This window comes from Engraulis encrasicolus, chromosome 24, assembly GCF_034702125.1.
Source record: "Engraulis encrasicolus isolate BLACKSEA-1 chromosome 24, IST_EnEncr_1.0, whole genome shotgun sequence".
NCBI classification, from domain to species: Eukaryota; Metazoa; Chordata; class Actinopteri; order Clupeiformes; family Engraulidae; genus Engraulis; species Engraulis encrasicolus.
This window is the reverse complement of record NC_085880.1, coordinates 17,593,528-17,617,959: the sequence shown is the minus strand read 5'-3', so window position 1 is coordinate 17,617,959 and position 24,432 is coordinate 17,593,528. Positions and strand designations below refer to the sequence as shown.

Below are 24,432 nucleotides of genomic sequence, written 5' to 3'. Positions count from 1 at the left end.
GGCTTCACTTGATTGGGATGGGTGATACACTGGTTAAGATACAGTTGGTAGCCTATTATGATAAAATTGTCAAAAAGTCAATCATGATTATCTGGCCGAATAAATAGCAGCAAACTCTTTCCAGAATCTGATGTCGTTTGTGATGAAAATCTTGGTCGGTTGTGTGACAATGTTAGCTTAGTTATGGCCTATAGTGACACGGAAAAAACACATCTGGTGTGGGACATACCTATCTGCTGTATTGGCTTTCTGCATTGGCATTCTACAGAGACAGGTGTCAATCAAAATGCTCACAAACTAGTAGTGTTAGTATGGGAGAATCAATAAAAAAAAATAAAAAATCTACAATAGCTGCTTATCTTTTTATTTTCCGTTTCTCCCAGTATTGAGATAGACCATAGATCAAGAACCAAGGTGGTGGCCTGCCCTTAAGAGTTAACATCTCTTTACTTCCTCTGGTGCCCCTGGTGCCCTGTCACTCGCCAGCACTTCTTAATCTGGTCATCAGTTTCAAGGCTGTATCCCCTAATGGCAAGCTCCCCTTACCCCTCTCCTAATTGCCTAATGAAAACTTTAAGCCCAACTCAAACGGCATTAATTAAAAGCAAACTCCCACTGAGCAAACTAAACACGTTCAGGGGAGCCTTTATGTTCGTGCTTCACGGGGCGCCGTGTATACTGTAGACGGAGGCAGGTTCACGATGTCCTCCTCCTGTGTCTGCAGTCGTCTGTTTATCAAAGGAGACCTCCTGAAATAGGTGATTACTCACTTTAGGGTGCTTAGTATAAAATAAAATAAAAGAAATCGCAGTTCTTTAATTTAACTTATTTTTTTATTTCTAGCTTGGGTTGAAGTTTCAGTGGTTGTCTGACTGAAAGGTTCCTTCAAGGATGTTCTCTGAGGCTGAACTTGATTAATCCCTCAATGTCCCTTTCCTCATTTCCACACGGTTTCATCAGCCTCTTTTATACTTCCCAAAACCAAAAGGTACAATGAAGTATTTAAAAGCATGGGGAGCAGTGTTGCCAGATTGGGAGGTTTCCCGCCCAATAGGGCTGCTTAGGATGGCTGTCTGCATGTAAAAATGACATTGAGCACAAAACAAAAAGCCCAATTTTTGGCCATAAAAATCAATAAAAATGGGCGGGATTTAGTCCTTCCAGATGGGTTTTGAGCATTTTTTGGACTGGAAATCATCAGTCTCATCTGGCAACCCTGATGGGGAGATGAGCAGAGAGCATCAATTCAAAGATGCTTCCGGAATGTCTGGCTCCCTGCAAAAAAAATCCACCCAGAAAAGATGTCTTCAATATCCCTGCCCGCTGGGTGTGCTGCTACGACACTGTTGAAGAAATTGCTCTCCTAAACAAAGCTACATTAGCCGACCCGGAACAGAAGCAGACTTATACCATTAGCTGTGCGGCGCGCCTGAACTGCACCAGGGGGACGGGGAGTGATTTTATTTGTCTGCCGCGGTTATGTCTACGTAGTTCTGTGCACGGCATTCAGTGGCGGAACGATTGCACATAGGGCCCCAGGGCAAGAGCCTTATAGGGCCCTCCATGCGACTTGCCATGGTCACAATAGGGCCCCCACCCTCAATACAGGAGGATCCCGGGCCCTGGGGCAAATGCCCTGCTTGCTTCCCCTATATCTCCACCCCTGACGGCATTATATTTGGTCAGCAGTCAGAGCATGTGCCATGGGGATAGCATGTGTAGCATGAACATTAAGTACCGCTACTCTGGGCTAGTATAAAAACCCTCTCGTGGCTTCCAACACACTCTCAAGGAACGTACCATAACATGCAACTGAAGAACTGTATAAGCACGCGATTCCAGACTACTGTAGTTCTCAACCCGCTCCCTACAGACCATGCAGTTTTATAAAATATCGTTTTTCTTTCTCCCTCTCTCTTTCTTAAGTGCAACAAAACTACAACTTCTCAACACCAAACAAAGAACCATCCGTTCATCACTGTGTGTGTGTGTTTTTTTTCTAATTCGAGACCCCAAATTGTCTAGCTAGTGCTGCAGAGATCCTGTTACTGTCAGAGGAAAACTTTCTTTGACCATAAAGCACAACGAAGCTGAGGCAATCCTTGCTTGGTGAAAAGGGCTAAAACGGGTCTTCCATGTGAAAGGGACTATCAGAAAGATATTGTATGATGCAATGAAAAACATATGTTGGTAAGAGGAGTATAATAGGATTAGAGAGGGGGAATAATTTCGAATAAAACTAAGATGCGAATTTTTGGTGTATAGTAAAAGAAAAAATGACGTATAAACAAAAAAGTAATTTAGTGTTTCGCAAAATCAAAAAAAGCAAATGAGTTCTTCTCTTCCTGAACTGTTACAGAGAAGAAAGAGGATGAAGATTTGAATGCAGATGAAGGCAAAAAAAAGAGGAAAGAAGAAATGAGTCATCACTATACAGGCTTCAGTCCTTGTGTACGCTGTTTTGCAAAACAAATTCAAAAGACTTGTCACACATCTCATTCATAAAAGGTATGCATCCCTTGAGTATTTTTTCGCAGCAAACATACCAGAATGACAAACACAAAATTAAATTACACAAAGAGAAACTTGATCAAGGATGAAGTGTTATGGAATACATAAATAATAATTAGATTAATAATGTGCAAAAGCATTCATAAACGTTATTACAGGCAAGCATTTCAAAACAGAACTCATAATAATGACAATAACAAGAAGAATATGAATAATAATAAAGATTGAAAAACATTAGCATGGCACTCACATTCACATCAAGCAGAGCAGAGAACACATACCATGATGCATACATATTTAAACAAACTCTCTCTCTCACACACACACACACAGGCACGCACGCGCACGCGCACACACACACGCACGCACGCACGCACGCACGCACGCACGCACGCACGCACACACGCACGCACGCACGCACGCACGCACGCACGCGCGCACACACACACACACACACACACACACACACACACACACACACACACACACACACACACGCATATACACTACACACGTACGCAAACACACACATTGACACACACTCACAGAATTGAAAGCATACGTAACTAACAAAACACTACCTGGACAGGGGGCAGTGTTATTGCAAACCCTTGACTCTCTTAAAGGGCCACTGCAGTGCGTTCCGTAAGGTGAGATGCACGTTCTCGTGCGCACCTGCGAGCCTTGGCCACAAGAGACGGAGCAAGAGCTCCACTGGGACCACTCCTCGGCACCAGTCTCACCTGCGTGGGAGAAGGGCGACACCAGTTAAACATGCTCACATGACAGGCCCCGTTCCCATTGGGGGTGCTGGGACAGGGCCCTAGGGTTGCTAGGGGAGAGGTCAGTGGCCCGCTAGAGAAGGGCAGGGCAAGGCTACACAAAACAACAGCAGAAGTTACATCGGGTCACGGTACTGTGGCGGGGACTGCAGGTAAGCTTTGACAACAAGAGCTTGATGATTAGACGGGAAGCAGGGGGAGGTGGAGGAAGGGGGGTTGTTGTGGGGAGGTCGGGGGGGGAGAGGGAGGTCTACGGGGACAGTTGGAGTTGTCCTTTCAATTATTTATCTGTCGTAACGACAATCCTGTAACCAATCAAAATGTTTGAATACCAAATGCTTTGCGGAGATTACCCAGGAGGGTTACTCTCGGCTTGCCGCTCGAGGGGGTGAATTGAAGTACAAATTGGAATGATTAAGAGTTGGGCTTTGGCAGCTAGTTCCCCCGACTCGCTGAGTTTCGTGATCAGCCACGTCTCGTGTAGACTTGTGTGTGATTGGGGTCAGAGCATTAGCGTCTTCGCTTCTTTCACAGCTACGCTACTCCCAGACACGTGACCTCGGTGTAACTTCTGGCTCGGCTCCGCTTGTCAGCTGAAATCAGCCTTCAAGTGTGTCCCTAATACAGCTGAAAACTTGACGGCCGTCGTCTGCTCTGAGTGGCATGCAAGATCAGAGGCTTGACAGAACAAAAAAAAATGAAAAAAGAGAAAATGCATTTTTTTTTATCATAAAAAATGCTCAACACATAAATTAACTCAAACCCAAGCCATGAAGACGGAAATGTCAAACATAAGATGTACATGTCATGCAAAAAAATATGAAGACTAGTTAGATAGAGAGAGATGCTGCTGCGTGAAGGGGGTGTTAGACTCTGGGTGTGAAGACATTCAGAGCAGAGTGTCAGAGAGGCAGAGTGAGGATAAGTCAATCCGTGAAAAAAAAATGTTTTCTTGGCCACCAGGGAATAAGCGAATAGCAGACATGGGCATGGACTCTTATCTAAAGTTCAACCTTGCCTTGTGATCAATAGCTGGCAATATTGATATAAGAGACCACAGCGGTTTCCTTCATAATATTCAGCAGATCGCAGCATTTGTGGGGGGGAGGGGGGTGGTGTAAAAAGGAGCTAAGATGTGCAAATAGATGCTGATTGTGTACATTTTCTGCCCGGTTGCAGAAGTATAAGAAGAGCGACTCAACGTTTGCCACACTATGGAGTTCTGGGTCACATTGCACGCTAGCTGCAACTACGTCAGGACAAATGCAGACAAACCTTGCCGGGTGTGGCATGGGAACAGCATATGAGGCATTTATAAAACACTTTGAATGATGCAGAGGACCCATCCACATGTAAGACTTGGGCAGTGGACTTTAAAGCAATTCAGAAAGGTCTCATGTGAGTTAGTTCTCTGCATCATGCATAGTCAGTTTTAAATGATTCATATGCGCTCCATATACATATGCACTATTAATACATAATTTATTTAAAAAATGCTATATTTATATACTTAATCAAGTTGCATTTACTTGACAGTGTGGCCCAGTGTTGTATCTCATAGTTCAAATGATACTTATGATGTTACAACCCATTAATCTTAGATTATCCATAGAGTCCAAATATTTGAATGCAATTCAATTTAGCTGACTTAAAATGCAGCAACCGTGCCACCGAGAAAAAAAAAGAAAACAAAAAGAAAAGAAAACAAAAAAATATGGCTCTGAGTTGTAATTCCCAATGTATCAGTTGCTGGCTGGACTAGGAAAAGTCGTTTTTGATTGTTTTGTCTCCAATTTGAAAAGGGAAGAATTGATTATGGGGGATATCGACCACTTGATAGGCCGTTAATGAGAGCTTCCCCTACTTCTCCACGGTGGTCGCCGCCGTCAATGGCAACGGCTGAAAATCTTTGTGCAATGTGGGATTTTCTTTTGAGAGATTGCAGATAATTGCAGATGGTGTGCATTATGTCAGCCAGACGATTGGCAACGAACAAACACACACCGTTTCAAATGCCTTGGAATGCTGAATAAAAGAAGAAAAAAAACACCTTTGATGTGGACGATTTGCCAGATTAACCAAAAAAACCTGCCAAAATGATCTTCCAGTATTTAGTAATTGTTATGCTGGCTATTCATCAGATATCATTGATATCTCTAAATTGTGAGGCAGAGACCGCTGGTGTGCTACTGATGAATAGAGACGGGATCAGATATAGCCTCCCACTAAACTGGTTCAGCTCCGAATACATTCAATCAGATGTGTCTGAAATCTTATGACATTCTTAGGATACTGAACAATTGTCTCTAAGATGGTGAGAGAGAAAAAAAAAGAAATTTAAGGCATAATAAAACCTTAAAGAAATAAAAAAAGAAGCTTTTATCATTACTAAGATGATTGTAGATTGGACTGGAAGGTGGATCAATTTTTTTTTTGTATGATGCAGCAGAGCGGTATTAAAAGCATGGCAGTTGATGAGCGGACCAACTAAAAGCATGATAGTGAGTGACTGGTGCGCGGCGTGAATGATAATGGAACATGGGGGAGGAGTGAAGGAGTGAAGAGGAGGCAAATGCTGTTAGGGTTTTTAGTAAACAGTTTTACGCTTTTCATTCCCCGCAACACAATATGATGATGCACATGCAGGCTGAGCGGAGTGTCGCATGCAGCAAAAAAGATCACGACGACAAAAACAACAACAAACGAATAAACAAACAAACAAACAAACCGACAGCAAAACAGGATAGGGACAGACTGTCTCAGCGACACCACCAAGAAACAGACAGACAAACAAAAAAAAAAACAGCTACTGTAAGTAACCAACGACCCCAGAAGCATCTTTTTTATATATGACCGACGGAATGAGAGTTGATGAAGTAAGAGAGGTCATGAAGACGAAAGAGAATATACGAACAAAAGAGAAAATAAAAATGTCCAAAGACAAAAAGAAAACTCCTCACAGCTACTTTGGGCCATGGGCGCAAGGGCAGGATACTGCCACCCCTTTGATGCTGACAAATAATCAAATTAAACGGGGTTTGTGTGTTATGTCATTTTAGCTAGCAATTTAACCTCTTGATTAGAAGCATCATTTCTGTCTAACGTTTTAAAATGTCTTTTAATCTGGCCATCCAGAAATGTGGTTTCCTGCATCATTACCTCTTTTAATTAAATGGCAAAACATTACACTATATAGCACTGGTATCTGAGGGCTACTAGCGCAATAGCATTTCAATCAACACTGCTTTGTTTTGTTAAGAGCTGCGGGCAGACTGGGGGGAGTCTCATCTCTGTCTGTGAGCTTTTTAAAAGTGTGACCATATATACAGGAGGGTGAGATAGAAAGAAATAGTGTGATAAGAAACACCGTCACTTTAAATTAAATTAACAAAAACGGGTGCAGAACAAGAGAGAGAGAGCATGCAAGAGCCTTAGATGGATATTAAGTTTAGATAATAACAAAATCAAAGGAAAGAAACATAACTATTGAATTACCAGTTTGTGCCATAAATTTAGCAGCCTCATCTTGCTCCTGACGACCCTTTGTGTCATGAACTGACCTTGGCCGCTGACTTTTTACTGTGTTCTCTCCGATCATTCCAAATTCTAGGGGACAGAATAAAGGGTCATGAAAGCTATGCTTGGACACAGGACTTCAGAGATAGAAAAAAAGGCTTTAAACACCACAGGACCCCAGCGGAGCGTATTGACGGCAGAACAAAGCTAGAAACAAAGATCACACATAATAGATGAAGATTATTTAAATGTGTCATTTTTTCCCCTGCGTTTATACTTTAAAACAGAGAATAATGGAAACGCTTTACCAGTAGTGAGTTGGGGGGTATTAATTGTGTTTATCAGCACAGCTAATACACATAAGCATACATGCAAATCAACTCACATCGCTTTAGACATCACTTTTTGACAACCCCTTTTTGATTTGCCCACCCCTCCCTTCTTAAGAAAGAACGAAAAACGAAGGAGAATGAAAGTAAAAATGTGTAAGCTGTGGGGAAGCCACATAGGTAGAGGGGAGGGGGGCATGGACATAACATGCTATTGATCCACTATTTGTGCAACAGATTCATGTGTCTTTTAATTATGCTATTAGTAGATCAAGAATTAGTCAAATCAATGTCTTAATGTGGTATAGCTGAAAACAGCAAGTACGGTATCATAAGATCTGCTAATCTGAAAATGTATTCTGAGCTGCACTTCCTCCTCTCCTTCCTTGACTTCTTTGGTGTTGTTTTTCATTGTTTTGTAGGGTATGTGACCCTGAATTCCAATTTTATATCTAATTATCCAATTTGTATGTTCACCATGTTTGTGCGTTAATAATAACAAATGTTAACCATGGTACAGGAGGACATTTTGTACTCAAACATTCTTCTACTGTACTCAAACATAAGAGAACCTCTACATACTAAGAAAGCTTTCATACAAGCTTATAGCCACTTTATATTTATCGGAACTATTGCAGTGACAATTATTCTGTTGGTCCTGGTAGAGAAATCTAAAAGGGTAGAAAAGTTTCTTGTAAAAACCTTCCAGAAATCCTGAAGATGAAATGTACAGTACAGTACAGGAAACACTGTACAATTCAGTTGGGCTCTACCTAAACGACTCTAAACTTGGAGCTCTTTGCATGATCAGCTTTGAGGAGACGGTAATGGTTATATGAGAGCCCCTATAACTGCTAATGGTGTCTCGAAGACAGAGGCCCTTGTTAGAAGAGAGCACATAAGACCTGAGCAGCTTCCTCCATGGGGACAAATTAAAGACCATTTTCGTTTCTTTCTTTTCCTTAACAAAAACTAAAACCACAGTCTCTGAAAGCAAACCTGGACTTGGGCTGTGTTTATTGTGGTATGCACTACACACATTTGTCTTTTGATGATTTTTACACAGTTGGCAGTTGTGGCGACGGGAAGTCGCCGATGCCAGATGCGAAGTCAGCCATGCGTGTGTCACTAATTGGGAATTACAACAGCAGGTCAGTACAAGGTGGCGGACAGGAGACAGTCAAACTCCCCCAGCAACCACCTCACTATCTCATCTCGCTTTACTTCTCACCATTACAGCCTTCAGCCAACACTAGAGCATTAGTCCACTTGAAAAACAGAAAGCAGCACAGGGGCAAGAGGAGAGGGGAGGAACGCCATTGTCTCATGAGGTGCCAAATACACAAATCAACATTAAAGTACTGCAGTTAAAAAAAACAAAACAAAAAACAGATAAATAAATAACTTGCAATAGGAAGGAGATATATATATATATAAAAACTGCAATAGGAAGGTCTAAAAAATTCAGGAGGAAAATGGAGGTGTGAAATGCCCAGAGCTGTGTGTGCTTGGCTGTGGATGTAAGGCTGTAGGGCTGTAAGGCTGTGGGGGTGTGGGCAGATGCCCATTTTGAAGGTGTGGGATCTTCTCTTTGCACCGCACTACACCGCCAGCGCTCCATTTGATGTGTTTCACCTGCCGCCTGAAGTGCTGTACCCTCTCTACAGCCTCTCCCTTGCTCTCTCTGTCTCTCTCTACCGCCTCTCTCTTTCTCTCTCTCTCTCTCTCTCTCTCTCTCTCTCTCTCTCTCTCTCTCTCTCTCTCTCTCTCTCTCTCTCTCTCTCTCTCTCTCCTCTCTCTCTCTCTCTCCCCCCCTCTCTCTCTCTCTCTCCCCCCCCCTCTCTCTCTCTCTCCCCCTAGCCTCTCTCTCTCTCTCTCTCTCTCTCTCTCTCTCTCTCTCTCTCTAGCCTCTCTCGCTCTCTCTCTCTGCCTGCTTTGATCTGCGCCTTCATCCTATAGTACTCTTGAAGCTACAAGACTTCTCCTCATTGGGCCTTTTTCAGTGCGTTCGGTGCATCCCACAGCACAGGCATCTTCTGGCCCCGAGCCCAGAGGGAATCAGAGGATGATGACCATCACAAGGCCGCGATTGAGAGAATAGACGCCATTATTCAAAAGCAATTCTTGGATCTTGCGTGCTGCACTTCCACCGCGCAAGATGCTTACATCCTAAAGGCAGTGGGCACAATGCCTATGCAGCCCACATAACCATAAAACGTCCTATAGTACGTATACAGTATACAGTAGTGTACACTTGTGCTATACTCTGAGCTGATGAGTCAGTCAGGTCTGGACCACACACTTGTCCTCCACAGACAGCCAGACCTTATTGAGTCACACAGTTAAGTGAGTGTGCTTGAAGTATGTGACTGCTCTTTGTACATGATCTTAAATGGATTTGAATGGCCCAGGCCTACTACAGGGTTACAGTCATGACAGCAGTAATTGCAAACTATTATGCAATAATAGTTTTTATTCCTCCCTGAAACTACTGAAGACACTGTAAAATACATTGTTTATGCTAAATATATGTTTGTAGCATGTGCATTGTCCAGATCTCCTCCACACTCTACATTTTTGTAAGCTTTATAATGTTGATAAGAATGGGCTAGATGCAACCAATTCAATTCACTTGTTCACAAGTTCTATTTTAAAGAGTTACTGTTTCCAGAATGTGCAGAAATAATGAATAAAAAAAAATCTTGAACTGGATAAAAGGCTGAAAGGATAAATGTTCACAATTTAAGTCAAGAATGGAACCTAACTGGCGACCTGATATTGCAGTGCCCTTGTCATTTGAGTCACTGTGCTTCTTACATCATGTTTGCAATATGTAGTGCTTTATCCTACCCCAGGTCACAATGAAATAAATACAGATCCCCAGGACAAAAGAGGAGAGGAAGAAGAAGGAGGAGGAGGAGAAGAAGAAGAAGAAGAAGAAGAAGAAGAAGAAGAAGAAGAAGAAGAAGAAGAAGAAGAAGAAGAAGAAGAAGAAGAAGAAGAAGAAGAAGAAGAAGAAGAAGAAGAAGAAAGAAAAAGAAGAAAGAAGAAAAGGAAGCAGCAATTTCAGAAGAACATGTTCCGCAATATGGATTTCTTTTTTTTCACGGACGTCAGTAATTTGACGTGTGTAATGTTTACTTGGGAGCCATGGGAGAGGCGCCCTGGGCCGGTGCCTATTATATGGAGTCAGATGCTGAGCATGGCTGGACTGGCCATCTGGCATAGCGAGCATTTCCCAGTGGGCCCTGCACCTTCGTGGGCCTATATTTTCAAAAATGTAAAAAAAGGATTTTGTTTTTTTTTACATTTCTGAAAATAGGGGCCCACCGGGTGAGTCAGGGTGAGGGGCCCACCGGTGGGTCAGTTCTGTGCCGGTAATTATGAGGGGAGCCAAAAAAGTGCCAGGGCCCTATTTCTCCCCCAGCCCAGCCCTGTTAGCCGCTGGGTACCCGAGGGAAAACCATCACATCAACCCTCATTAATGTGATTGTCTGTTATTGTTCCTGTGGCTCAGTCGCTGGAGCAGAGCAGAGCAGAGCACAGGGCCCTGGCGACACTAAACTAATGGCACTCATTTCTACTGCACAGGCTCAGACGACACTTAACGAATGGCTAAGCCCATTTTTTCTATAGCTGTGATTGCTATACAGGGGTGCATTTCTCAAAACCATAATTGCTAACTATGTTAGCTGCTTTGTTGTTTGCAATGCAATGACGCTTTCGAGAAATGTACCCCTGTACCTACTGTTAGCCCCCCACTGAATGATCTATAAAAATAAAGTGTAAATGAATGAATGTAAATGATTTGAAACAAAGAACTCATTATTAAACATTAAACATAGCCAAATTACTGTCACCTTATATACTACTGAATAGGAAAACAGTGCTAAATAAATAAATGAATAAATAAACAAACATGGTCGTTTTCAGTCAGAGAGTCTCTTTTTCTGGTCCCTTTGAAATAAATGCAACGCCAGAGCGGCTTGTCACGGTGTGATGTATAGTGCAACTCCACTCAGCAGTGTGTGTGTATGTGTGTGTGTGTGTGTGTGTGTGTGTGTGTGTGTGTGTGTGTGTGTGTGTGTGTGTGTGTGTGTGTGTGCGTGCGTGCGTGCGTGCGTGCGTGCGTGCGTGCGTGCGTGCGGGTGTTATGTATAGTGCAACTACACTCAGCAGTGTGTATGCAGTTTAGCATTCTTTGGCTATTGTTAGGGTTAATATGAATGGAAGTCAATGGGAGGGCCCCACAAAGATATTTAGGTGGGGCTGTGTGTGTGTGTGTGTGTGTGTGTGTGTGTGTGTGTGTGTGTGTGTGTGTGTGTGTGTGTGTGTGTGTGTGTGTGTGTGTGTGTGTGTGTGTGGTGTGTGTGTGTGTGTGTGTGTGTGTGTGTGTGTGTGTGTGTGTGTGTGTGTGTGTAATGTGTGTGTGTGAGAGAGAGCATGCAAATGTGTGTTTACTGTAAGTGGAGTAGCCTATGTTTGTATGAAAGTATCATTGTACATCTTGGAATTAGGACCCCAGGAAGACTAGCGAACTGCTATGGCATAAGCTAATGGGGATCCTTTAATTAAAACAAATACAGTAAATGAAGAGAGCAGGCCTTGCTGGCAAATCACATCACTCCTCGTCTCGTCTCAGCCTATCACAATATGGAGGGCCGCGGGGGTACCCCGTGATCTGACCCTGTGAACATATGTTTGGTTAATTTTTGTGAATATATGTGCAATGTTGTGTGAAATGTCCTTGTGTCTTCTTCTGCATTTATGTATGTATACTATTTGACACCGTCATTTCCCTCGGGATCAATAAATGATACTCTACTCTACTCTATAAGAGGGCTTATGAAGAAGACCCGGTCCCTTGTACTTGACCTCTGAAACAGTCTGAATGGAAGTCGGACAAATAACGAAAAAGAAAAAAAAACACTGCGAGGGGCCCCAATGGGATTCACAAACTAACACCCAGGTGGTGGCTGTGATGCTAGTGTGACCGTGTGTGTGTGAGGTGAGGTCACACATACTGTACTGTATGTGTACACAAGTGTGCCTGAGCTTGCGAGCGTGTATTCATCTGTGAGACCATGTGGTCACACATCTGTGTTTGTATTGGTGTGTGCGTGTGCGTGTGCGTGTGCGTGTGCGTGTGCGTGTGCGTGTGCGTGTGCGTGTGCGTGTGCGTGTGCGTGTGCGTGTGTGTGTGTGTGTGTATGTGTGTGCGTACCGTGCGTGCGTGCATGCATGGGTGTGTGTGTGTGTGTGTGTGTGTGTGTGTGTGTGTATGTGTGTGTGTCGTGCCATTTGAGAACAGGCACTGGACTGGCATGGGGTAAAAAGCTGTTCACCTAAGCACAATACAGCACAATAGAACAGCCGAGGTAGCAGAGAGGATCTAACAAGGAGAGAGAGCAGACGACCACAGTGAAGAGAGAGAGAGAGAGCGATGAGAAAATAGAGGAATAAAGAGAAAGAGAGGGGGTAGAGAGGGAGATAGAGAAGAGAAGAGAAGAGAAGAGAAGAGAAGAGAAGAGAAGAGAAGAGAAGAGAAGAGAAGAGAAGAGAAGAGAAGAGAAGAGAAGAGAAGAGAAGAGAAGAGAAGAGAAGAGAAGGTGGGGTGAAGCAGGTTGGGTGGGAGTGGTGAAGAAAAAAATAACACACACACACACACACACACACACACACACACACACACACACACACACACACACACACACACACACACACACACACACACACACACACACACACACACACACACACACACACACACACACACACACACACACGCACACAGAGAAATGCAAATCACAGTGTGGGTGCTCAAAACGCCTATGCTGCATTTCTCCATAATGTGATTTTGATTATAAATATCTATACGCTGCAATGGGATAAGAGCCTGGGGAACCACCAGTTAGGAGCAGAGGAGAGCAGAGGAGAGGAGAGGAGAGGAGAGGAGAGGAGAGGAGAGAAGAGGAGAGGAGATGAGAGGACGGAGGAGAGGAGGACAGAGGAGAGGAGATGAGATGAGGACAGAGGAGAGGAGAGGAGAGGATGGGATAGGATAGGAGAGGAGAGGAGAGGAAAAGAGAGGAGAGGAGAGGAAAAGAGAGGAGAGGAGAGGAGAGGAGGAGGAGAGGAGAGGAGATGAGAGGAGAGGAGAGGAGAGGAGAGGAGAGGAGAGGAGAGGAGAGGAGATGAGAGGAGAGGAGAGGAGAGGAGAGGATGGGGAAGGAGAGGGAGAGGAGAGTAAAAGAGAGAAAGGAGAGGAGAGGAAAAGAGAGGAGAGGAGAGGGGAGGAGAGGACAGGAGAGAGAAGATGAGAGGAGAGGAGAGGAGAAGAGAAGAGAAGAGAAGAGAAGAGGAGCGGAGTGGAGAGGAGTGGAGTGGAGAGGAGAGGAGAGGAAAAGAGAGGAGAGGAGAGGAAAAGAGGGGAGAGGAGAGAGGAGAGGAGAGGAGAGGAGAGGAGAGGAGAGGAGAGGAGAGGAGAGGAGAGGAGAGGAGAGGAGAGGAGAGGAGAGGAGAGGGCTTTAGGAGGAGGAGAGGGCTGTAGTTAGTAGGAGAAGAGGAAAGGGTTGTAGGAGTCTAGCAGGTCTTGTTAGGATCAAAGGGCTCCAGCAGGAGGAGAGGGCTATAGTTATGAGGAGGAGGAGGAGGAGGAGGAGGAGAGGCCTTGCAGAGCCATGTGCTGCTTCTGCCTCTGCCTATTCTGCTGCTCCATCTGTGGAGAGGAGAGGAGAGGAGAGGAGAGGAGAGGAGAGGAGAGGAGAGGAGAGGAGAGGAGAGGAGAGGAGAGGAGAGGAGAGGAGAGGAGGAGAGGAGAGGAGAGGAGGAGAGGAGAGGGGAGCAGAGGAGAGGAGAGGAGAGGAGAGGAGAGGAGAGGAGAATAGAAAAGAGGAGAGGAAGAGAGGGGAGGAGAGGAGGAGAGAGGAGAGAGGAGAGGAGAGGAGAGGAGAGGAGAGGAGAGGAGAGGAGAGGAGAGGAGAGGAGAGGAGAGGAGGAGGGGAGAGAGGAGAGCAGAGGAGAGGAGAGGAGAGGAGAGGAGAGGAGAGGAGAGGAGAGGAGAGGAGAGGAGAGATAGAGGGTCTAGGAGGAGCAGGAAAGGGCTCTAGGTGGAGGAGGAGTGGAGGAGAGAGCTCTAGAGCAGGAGAGGACTGCAGGAGGAGGAGAGGATGACTAGCAAGAGGAGAAAGAGGAGAGGGTTGTAGGAGGATGAGGAGAGGCCTAGTAGGGCCATTTGGTGCGTCTGCCTCAGCGTCTGCTGCTAATGCGTCTGCTGCTACTGCTCCCTCTCTGGGCTCTGGGGTCTGGGCTCTGCCTGCCTGCCTGCCTTGCCTGCCAGAACAGCAGTCCTTACGGGCCCTCGTAGGTTAACCTCCAAGACAGCACGAAAGGTTACACTTGATGCACGGCTGCAATCTGCCAGTCAGGGCCTCTGTGTGTGTGTGCATGGTGTGTGTGTGTGTGTGTGTGTGTGTGTGTGTGTGTGTATGTGTGTGTGTGTGTGTGTGTTTGCTTGTGTGTGTATGTGTGTCTGTGTGTTTGTGTGTCTGTGTGTCTGTCTGTGCGTGTGCATGTGTGTGTGTGCATGTGCGTGTGTGTGTGTGTGTGTCTGTGCGTGTGTGTGCGTGTGTGTGTGTGTGTGTGTGTGTGCATGTGTGTGTGTGCGTGCGTGTGTGCACGCGTTTGCGTGTGATGCATTTGTGTATGTTTGTGCTGATGATCAGCTACGGTTTGTATGACATTTTGGCCAAAGGTTAAGAAGCTAATAAGAGCCTTTGACAAAGCTATCATGGGTATTTTAGCCCAGACTTCTGCCGCTGAATGTCACTAAATTTAATGTGGAAATGTAGCAGTCCAAACAACTTTAACTGAATCACATGTGCTGCCGAGGGTGTCTTCATCAATGTAAATTAACTGTATGAAGATGAATCAATACAATAACAGCGTTGCCCTTTCAGATGCATGCGTTGTGTCTGTGTCTGTGGCTGTAGTTGTTCATGTGCATTTGTTCCATCTGTAAAGGAGCCATACAGGGAAGCCGACAGGGGGGGGGGGGACAAAAGGGACAATTGTCCCGGGCCCAGGGACAGACGAGGCCCACAACTGGTTTCTCATTACATTGAATGTATTGAGTAAGGGGCCCTTTCAGATTACTTTGTCCTGGGCCCGGCCAAATCTGTCAGCGGCCCTGGAGCCATATAATATGATGTTTGGTTCAGAGGGATGCTGCGGCTGCTGTGGCTGCTGTTCCGGAGGTAGCCCATTTGGGTAAACATGTGACAGAAGACTCGTCCTTGAAGTGCACACAAACAGCGGCGACGGCTCATTTTCCAGTGATTACTGAGAGCTGTCGAGCACCAGCAAGCAAACGAGTGCACCGTACCGTACCGTACCATACCGTGCAACACACCACTGCTTTGTTTGTGCTTCAGATGCAAATGTGTGCACCGTGTCAAAAAAATGTTTCCCCACGCTCCCCAACTCCCTCCCCAATGTTTTGTCCTGCAGAGGTGTGGTGTGGTGTGGTGTGGTGTGTGTGGTGCGGTGCAGTGCGGTGTGGTGTGGTTCGAACAGTGCAGTGTGCTGTGGTGCGGTGTGGTTTGAACAGTGCAGTGTGGTGCGGTACGGTGCGGTGCGGTGCGGTGTGCTGTGGTGTCGTGCGGTGCGGTGTGGTGTGGTGTTGTGCAGTGTTGTGGGGTGTGGTGCGGTGCGATGCGGTGCGGTGTGCTGTGGTGCGGTGCGGTGCGTTGGTATGGTGTGTGGTGTGCTGTGGTCCTGGCAAGATGCCAAGGGGCTAACAGAGGAGCAAGGGCCATGGTGTGTGTGTGTGCGTGTGTGCGTGTGTGCGTGTGTGTGCGTGTGTGCGGGAGTAGGGGTGGGGGTCTTGGGTTGGGGAAACAAGAGTGCTACTATTCTCAGACAAAAGATAAACAAGAAAGTGAACTCGCCAGACTGTGTCTTCCATGGATGGCTAACAGGCTAATCTTAGTGACACAAGAGCTTGGGGACCTAATGACCTGAGCACCTCAATACACCACCCGAGATGGCCCCTATGTCCTGGAAGGCTCTAGTGCACAACCGAGGTTGCCCCTGTGGTATATGAGGGTACAGTGTTTCTAAACGGGGGATCTACAGCAGCCCCAGGGAGCTTTCAGGAGGCCTAGGGGGGTGTTGAGAATGATACAGCTGACAAGAGGGTTGCTCAGTTTTAAATACTAAAAGGGGCATTGGCAGGCTTATGATGAGATCAAGCAGGCTTTGGGAGTGTTATGATGAGGTAATGGGGGCGTTTTTTTCCCCCAAAAAGGTTGAGAACCACTGGCCTAGCCTATCTATGTGTGCACTGGGGGTCAGCTCTATGTTCCCACGGCACATTGGTCCCACAGTCCAATGGTCCCACAGCTTACTCATGCTGCTCAATTTCCAGAGAACATGCCTTTCTTCCCGCCATGGACCATAGGGCGTACATTTAAATAAATTATTAGACATTTTTGCACATGGAGCAGCAGGAATTTGTTGTGGGACCAATGGGCTGTGGGAACAATGGGTCTAAAAAATAATGCTAGAAATCTTAGTGATGTGGGACCAATGGGCTGTGGGAACATAGACACGCTCCCGTGCACTGTACTGCTAACAACAGGAGATATTACAGACAAACCATAGCCCCAGTTTTTAGAAATATGAGTTCTATTGTTGCTGCTGTTTTTCACAAGCCATGTCCACCCTAACCACAAATGGATCACACAATGTTTGTTAAAATGGTGTGATTATTACAGGCCCAATATTGTCCCAGTTTCAAAATTATGAAAAAATATGTTTTCTTTTTCATTGTTTTTTTACAGGCCATGTCTACAAAATGGATCCTGCTGCTGTGTCTGTTAGCATGATGTTAACATGCTATTTGAGAGTGTGTATGTGTGTGTGTTTGGGGGGAGAGAGTGGGGCCGGCAAGCTAGCATGCAAATAGAATGCTAAAGACTTTCAAATGTGGATGCAGATGAGGGGTGGCATTTGCAGTGCAATGTGAAAAATATTCAGACACCCGTGAGAACAGAACACGATGCCTTAGCATTTAAAAAAATTGCCAGACTTATGTATGTGGAGGTCATTGCTGAATCTGTTAGAATACATTTCCCACCTCACAAACCAATCAAAGTAGCATATGTGTGGCGCGCTGCTGCACAATATTGTGAAACACTCGCAAATCTTTCTAGACTGTCTCAAGGTTTCTGATGCCGCTTGTAATCACGCAAGCGGTCTGGCACGGTCTGGTTCCTCCCTAAGTGTGCATTACACCGTACCACCAACGGGCGTGATGTATGCAGGAGGAATAAGTAGACCATTTGCTCATGACAGTATTCCATTCAATCATTTCCCCCAGAGGTAGCGGCTCCCCCTGTCAAGGCAGGAAATGCCTCTTTAACCTTGGCGTGGTGGGACTCGAGGACCAGTGGTGGGGCCGATCATCGCTGTGACATTTACATCTGGTGCACTTTCCGCCTTTCTCGCCCATTTTATTTCCCTCCTCAGAGTATCACCATGAGGGCATGTGCTACTGCAGTGTTTCCTAGCCACCAGCGCTTTGTAGAAAACAGGGAAGCCAGCATGACACCAACACATCCTTCCTACCAGCTAAACTGAGTTTTCACAATAGAATATGTAAAAGTGCACTGTGCAATATTTTTAGTAGTTTATTTCCAGAATTCATGCTGCCCATTCAGAAATGCTCTCTTTTCCACGAATACTCACCAAACACCATCAAATTCCATGTAGTCATTATGACTAGAAAAATTGCACTTTTCATACATAAAAATGGGGATCTTCTCCATGGTTTACCATTTTGAATGTCTAGAAATAGACATGTTTAGCTGCAAAACGTATTATACTTTAGCCATACTAGTGAATATGACTTTATTATTTAGTGAACAATCATAAAAAGATTAAAGTGTATATCGCAGGTTAACCACTACTTTGGATCAATGTGTACACACTGTATTCAATAAATGATCCACATATATAAGTCCCTCCAAAAACGATGTTAAACAACGATTTTTGTTGTTTGTTGTGGCAAATGTGGGTTTAACCGTAACCTGGCGACTACGTCAGGCGAGGCCATGGGTGAACGTTCTAATTTTATTTGCCTGGAATTTTACATAGGCGAGGTGACGATCACTAATGATATAACGGCCGTGGCCTGCAGGCCTATACTAGAAATCGCAACTGTAATCGTGCGGCTTTTCTCATGCAGGGCACTGTAACAACTTCCAAATGATTTAGTAACTTTTGGCCAACTAGTTTTAGTAGAAATGCTATTCATGCAGGGTTGCAAATTCTGCTTGGACCTATAGGCTAGACTATGCGACATGGGCTTCTTTTTTTTACTAGTCCCGTCATATTTTTGGGCTTGCTTTTAATCATGTTTAATGAACTGCCAATATCGTGTCAGCTAAATGCAATAGGCTACCTAAATTACAAACAGCACAAACGGGAAATGATCTGCGTAGCCTAAAATGTGCTATTCGCCCGACTGGGGAGGGGACTGTCCATGGTGCTGAAATTGCGTCAAACTTTTCCAAGGTGCAAAACAGTAGGCTAAAGTAGGCCTATACCACCCGAGTCATGTCGCTGTTGTAAAAATCACATTTTCAATTTCCTTTGACTGTTCTATAGAATTACATGCAACTTCAATAAAGGTCACCCACATGCGTATCACAAATCAATAGCATAGGTAACCCACGCGGCGGCGGGACTATTTCGGTTAACCTATATTCCTTGAAAAAAAAAAAAAGTCCCAGTGTCACAAAAAAAAAACTACACTGTCCGTAATTATAGGCCTACCAAACGAAATTATCCAATAGAAGAAATCAAGTCTTCAGTTTCAATAATCCACGTTGTGTGGTGCAAATGTAGCGCCTTCCAAGTCTCTCGCGGCCAAAAGTGACTAAGCTCACCTCTGATGATATAGCCTATATGTTCCAGGTTAGACGATGCAGGATAATCCATGGAAAGTCTTCAAGTAATCCAAACAGAGCGATTCAAGCAAGACAGTAAAACAACAATAGTCGCCAGATCAAACGTAAATACCAAAACTAGCCTATAGGCCAATGTAGATTTGGTATGACGTTTGATAAAAGCATCTCATTCAGATGGCCAGGGAGAGAGGCAAACAATCTTTCAACAGCGTTGGCTGGAGCCTTCGAGTAGAGCCTTTTGGTTGTATCTTTTCAGTCTCTATTTTCCTACTACGCGCGTTGGATCCATGTTTTTAGATGCGTCCCAGCAGCATCTCTATAAAAGGGTAGTTAGGCTGTCCTGTCCGCCCGTCTGAAACGCGTTCTTCAAATTGTTCCCTTCTGTGTCCACAAGGTGGGAGAGTTGACTAGTTGGCCCGTAGCACGCAGCTGATTGCATTGTGAGACAAGTGCAGCGCGAGTACAATGAAAGTGCTGCTGCATTGAATAAGAAGCAGTGATAAACGCGCCAGTTGCCCTAGCCAGGACAACTGAGGGGGCCATTTCAATTTTCGGCATTATTTTGCGTTTGGGCCGTGGGAGGCAACTTCGTTTCGTTTTCACCACCACCACTGTGAAGTGTGTGTCACTATGTTCACGGTCTTTACCCCCTTATGAGAACTTCGGCCCGAGGATGTCAAACGTGAGTAGACAAATGCGCCATTTGACATACGGTGTACTAATGTTCTCGGACGTATTCCAAGGGAGGTTCATTCGTTTTCTGCTGACGGCCGTGTGGACCGCACAGGTGCTTTCCGCTGTGCCCAGACAGATTGCTTTGCAGTCGTTTGAATTTGGTAATCTCTGGCACTCTTACAATGCAGCCGACTGCTTTGCACCTTGCCGTTAAAAAGCTTGGAGCGAATGATTCACCCAAACGGTTTTTATTTATTTATTATTTGTCGCTGTTTACATTATTTCCCACTTGGACATGATGCTGAAATGGCGTGATAGACCTACTAAAGGTTGATACATAGGCTACAATGTCTGGTAATTTGTAGTGTAGACCTAGGCCTACTTGAAATTTGAAATCACATGGTAGGCCTACTTCTCCAAATTCAAGCTTTCGAGACTCGCACTTTGAGGCAAGCGCAATCGTAAACCCCCCCACCCCCCCCTTTTTTTTTTTTTTTTTTTCTGCATAGTTCGAACACTGGTTTTTACTGCCTCACGGTCACATGGCACCCTGTAGCGGTCATGATATAATATTGGCAATGATATTTATTTCATACCCGTACGGCATAATTCAATCATACACCGTACAGAATGCAGGGCTACCGCTACTGCGGGCTACTGAATGGCCTCGCCTGACGTCACACAATAGATTAGAATTCTTTGAACATGTTACTGAAAATACACACTTTTCCTCATTATATTTCATTTTCTGATGTCCTGTTGCATGAAAAAAATGATGGATAATTGTTCAAGTGGTAGAACTATCAAAGGAAGTCCATTATTTTGAATAAAAATTAACCTGAGATATACACTTTAAATTTGACAACACAATGTTAATGAGCAGCATAGTTGCAATACCTAATCTGGCCACCATCTTACTCGGTGCCAGGGGCATCGCCAGACCTATTTTACAGGGGCACGTGCCTGGGTATTGATTTGCTGTGCCCCGGTATGAGATTCACAAAAAAACTAACAACCTTTGTACTATGGAATTTAGCTAAAGTTTAGCGCACTTTGCACACTCGCATTATCTTTCGGTGCCCTACTGTGCCCTACTGTGCCCTGTATAACATAAGGTCAGCTGAAGCCCCTGCACGGTGCTCCTTTAACCAAGTAGGGAGCCAAACATACATAGGGATGGAACTCTAGGATACTCAGTAGATGTTTGAAGAGAGCTTATCGATTCCTTCCCATTCTAACATGGCCAGCTAAAAAGCTTTTGTACGACTGGGCAACTGCAATGAAAAAGGATCTGACATTAATTATTCTGGATATATCTATCAAACAGACCCCAAATCCTCACAGACGAACAAACCATCACTTTACAGTTATTGACATATTTCCCATCACAAAAGAAATTCACTTTTTTTGCAGACTCCGCTAGCCAGAGCAAACAAAGCACTAAGTCTTTGAGTCTTTCATAATGCCAACGCCAATCGAGCAAATTAAAAAGAGCTTTGTGGTACAAATCAGTCCATCCTCACCAAAGCCAATGAGTGTTCTTGTCATTATGTCTTCTCATGAAGCCCCATACATAAAGCTGAATAAAAATCGTGAGGCTCTGGCTATGAAAACCAGGTCAGTTATATAATGTTGTTGACTTCATGTTCGATTTTTTTCTCTTCTGCAAGATGGACCCAGCAGTGTATGTGCATGTCTCCATTGTGTGAGCCAGCCTGCTGCGTTTCCGCTAACTCTTCAGATCTCTGCTAGTGCCCATTCGCGCTGCTGTATAGAGCGAGATCACACTTATATAGGCTACTGCATGGGGGGCGTTTGTTGTGCTACATGAAAGGTACAGTACAGCTGTAGAGTGCTTCTGTCCCCCATGGCATCTGGTGAGATGTTCCCGCGGCCCACTTGGAGAAAGCTTCATGCTATGGTGAGAACATGAGTACAGTACCGTATGTAACTGATGTTATAGGTATCATACTTTTCAATTTGAGGAAATATACACAAAGTGTTATCTAATTGTGAAAGATTATAACTACACAACACAACCGCACACACTACGCCGCTTGTTACATGATTACATGATATTGTTACTCTGAGTTCCTTTTCTTCTCCTTGTCTGATGCTCAGTGAAGATCACCTCACCAAGCATGTCTGCCTCCCCCATGTCTGTCTCCAAAACAAAAACGTTTACACTTACACTTTCTAAATCAAATATGCATTGATAATAAATTCAAAATATAGTGTGGAAAAACTGCAATTACAAGTTCCTCCACAAAATTAAGCCCTAGTCATGTCATCACTTTTAATGTTGACTGCAGAAAGAAGACAGCTCTATGGCACTTGTAAACAGGCATCCCTTTATACACCTCTTATCGAACATAACTATTTTTTTCACCTTCAAATTTACCGCAGAAACTTTGCGTGACTTAGTGTATTCAGAACTCTGGGTGTCACACAGTGTGACCATCCTGCCATGTTTTTTTTTGTAGTCCCTAAGCTATTAAACCTGACAGGAACATAACTGAGGAGTTGGTTGAAGGGTACTTTGCGTGTTATCTCGCAGTGTGTGCCTGTGGCTAAAGGGGCTGGATATTCACTGATAACGACAGAAGGTTAACTTCAATGCCACTCCGGCAGCGCTCGCTGCACAAGTGTCGACGGCACGGTACAGTACGGTAAGGTGTGCTATGTGCACATACACCGGGAGGATGTAAAGCAGTGTTTCTCAAACTTTTTCAGACGGAAGACCACTTTGTCCCCCAAACATTTTCAGGGACATCCTGTCAATTGAATTGACAGTTGAGGGGTGCTAATTTGACACTGCTAATTTTGATGCAGATCACATACTTTTATTCACATAAAAAGCCTGTCTTATTGTGGTGAAAATATGATTTCAGCTATGTTTATCTTTGTAATAATGTTACAAATATAGCCTACTTCCAGCTTGTCTTGGAAAAGTAGGAATCCCTTCGTGAATCACCTGAGCTCTGTCGTGAAGCACCAGTGGTTCCTGAACCACACTTTGAGAATCACTGATGTGAGGGAAGGAAGTGGTTGTTATGAGGTGAGGTGAGTGAGATGAGGTGAGATGAGGAGGACATACAAAGAAATGCTGACTACGCAGGATGTTTTACAGGCCACCGGGACAAAATTAATAACAGCAGAGGTGAGTAGTCTTAAGTAAATGGGCCCACGACGACTGAGAAGGATACGACTTTAGGAGAGGGAGGAGGCATTGTACTGTAACCTGAAAGGCATTGTACTGAAGCCTACAAAGACGACTTAGGGAGGCAGGAGTTATCATACTGTAGCCTACATGGACGACTTAGGCAGGGAGAAGGCATCATACTTTAGCCTAAAAGGCATTGTACTGCAACTTACATGGACGTCTTTGGGAGGGAGGAGGCATTGTAGTCTTGCCTCCAAAGGCGATTTAGGGAGGGGGGAGGTATTGTAATGTAGTCTAAAAGGCAACGTACTATAGCCTAGTAGTGAGGGGGAAATTTACAGTAGCCTACAAGGACGACTTTGATATAAGGTGACAGAGAGAAGATTTAAGCACTTTTAGACACATTTAGAAGCTGTTTACACATGTGAATATTTTTGAAAACTCACCGGTTGACTAATATCCCATTTAGGGGGGCTAAAATGCACCTGTTACAATGGAGCTTTTATGTTTATCCACATTGTGTTTACACGTAAATGGATCTAAAAAAAAATTGCATTTAAAAAAATATCTGCATATGTGTGTAACTAGCACCTTATACTGTACAGTACCACACATGAGGACAGGAGCACAATGCCATACCAAAGCACTTCAGAATATACTGGCTCAGATATTCCCCTGGACAATTACCTCGTGCCACAATGAGATTTCAGCGCCAAACCATGTTATACATGTATTAAAATTTGGTTAGGCAAAGCTACGCTTCAAAACAGCCTCGCTTTGTTTTTTTTCGGGGGCCACGTTGTGGACTTCTCTATTGCAAAATCCACTGTAATGACAAACATAGTCATTGGAGGTGTTTGAAATTGAACAAGCAGTGCACACAGGATAAAAAATACCCATTCCCCCCACCACACACAGCCACACACACACACACACACACATACACTTCAGCTCTCTCTCATGCAGCCTCAAGCCTTTCAGCCACCTCTGACAATGTGTGTGTGTGTGTGTGTGTGTGTGTGTGTGTGTGTGTGTGTGTGTGTGTGTGTGTGTGTGTGTGTGTGTGTGTGTGTGTGTGTGTGTGTGTGTGTTTATTTGTTAATGCCCGTGAGTGTGTGTGTGTGTGTGTGTGTGTGTGTGTGTGTGTGTGTGTGTGTGTGTGTGTGTGTGTGTGTGTGTGTGTGTGTGTGTGTGTGTGTGTGTGTGTGTGTTGTGTGTGTGTGTGTGTGTGTGTGTGTGTGTGTGTGTGTGTGTGTGTGTGTGTGTGTGTGTGTGTGTGTGTGTGTGTGTGTGTGTGTGTGTGTGTGTGTGTGTGTATCTGTGTGTGTGTGTATGTGTGTATGCTTGTGTGTGCATGGTTGTGTGTGTGCCGTGTGTGTGTGTGTGTGTGTGTGTGTGTGTGTGTGTGTGTGTGTGTGTGTGTGTGTGTGTTGTGTGTGTGTGTGCCGTGTGTGTGTGTGTGTGTGTGTGTGTGTGTGTGTGTG

At 44.7% G+C, this 24,432-nt stretch overlaps 1 protein-coding gene across 1 annotated transcript in view; it reads right to left on the bottom strand.

The window, feature by feature from the left end:
• Positions 1 to 24,432, bottom strand: part of adgrb3 (adhesion G protein-coupled receptor B3) — a 277,961-nt gene that overhangs the window by 173,721 nt on the left and 79,808 nt on the right. Inside the window, exons 2-3 of the mRNA XM_063191037.1 lie at positions 6,789 to 6,899; positions 3,093 to 3,254 (exon numbers count right to left, since the gene is read on the bottom strand). Coding sequence (XP_063047107.1) covers positions 3,093 to 3,254; positions 6,789 to 6,899 — 273 coding nt within the window. The remainder of the gene's footprint in view (positions 1 to 3,092; positions 3,255 to 6,788; positions 6,900 to 24,432) is intronic.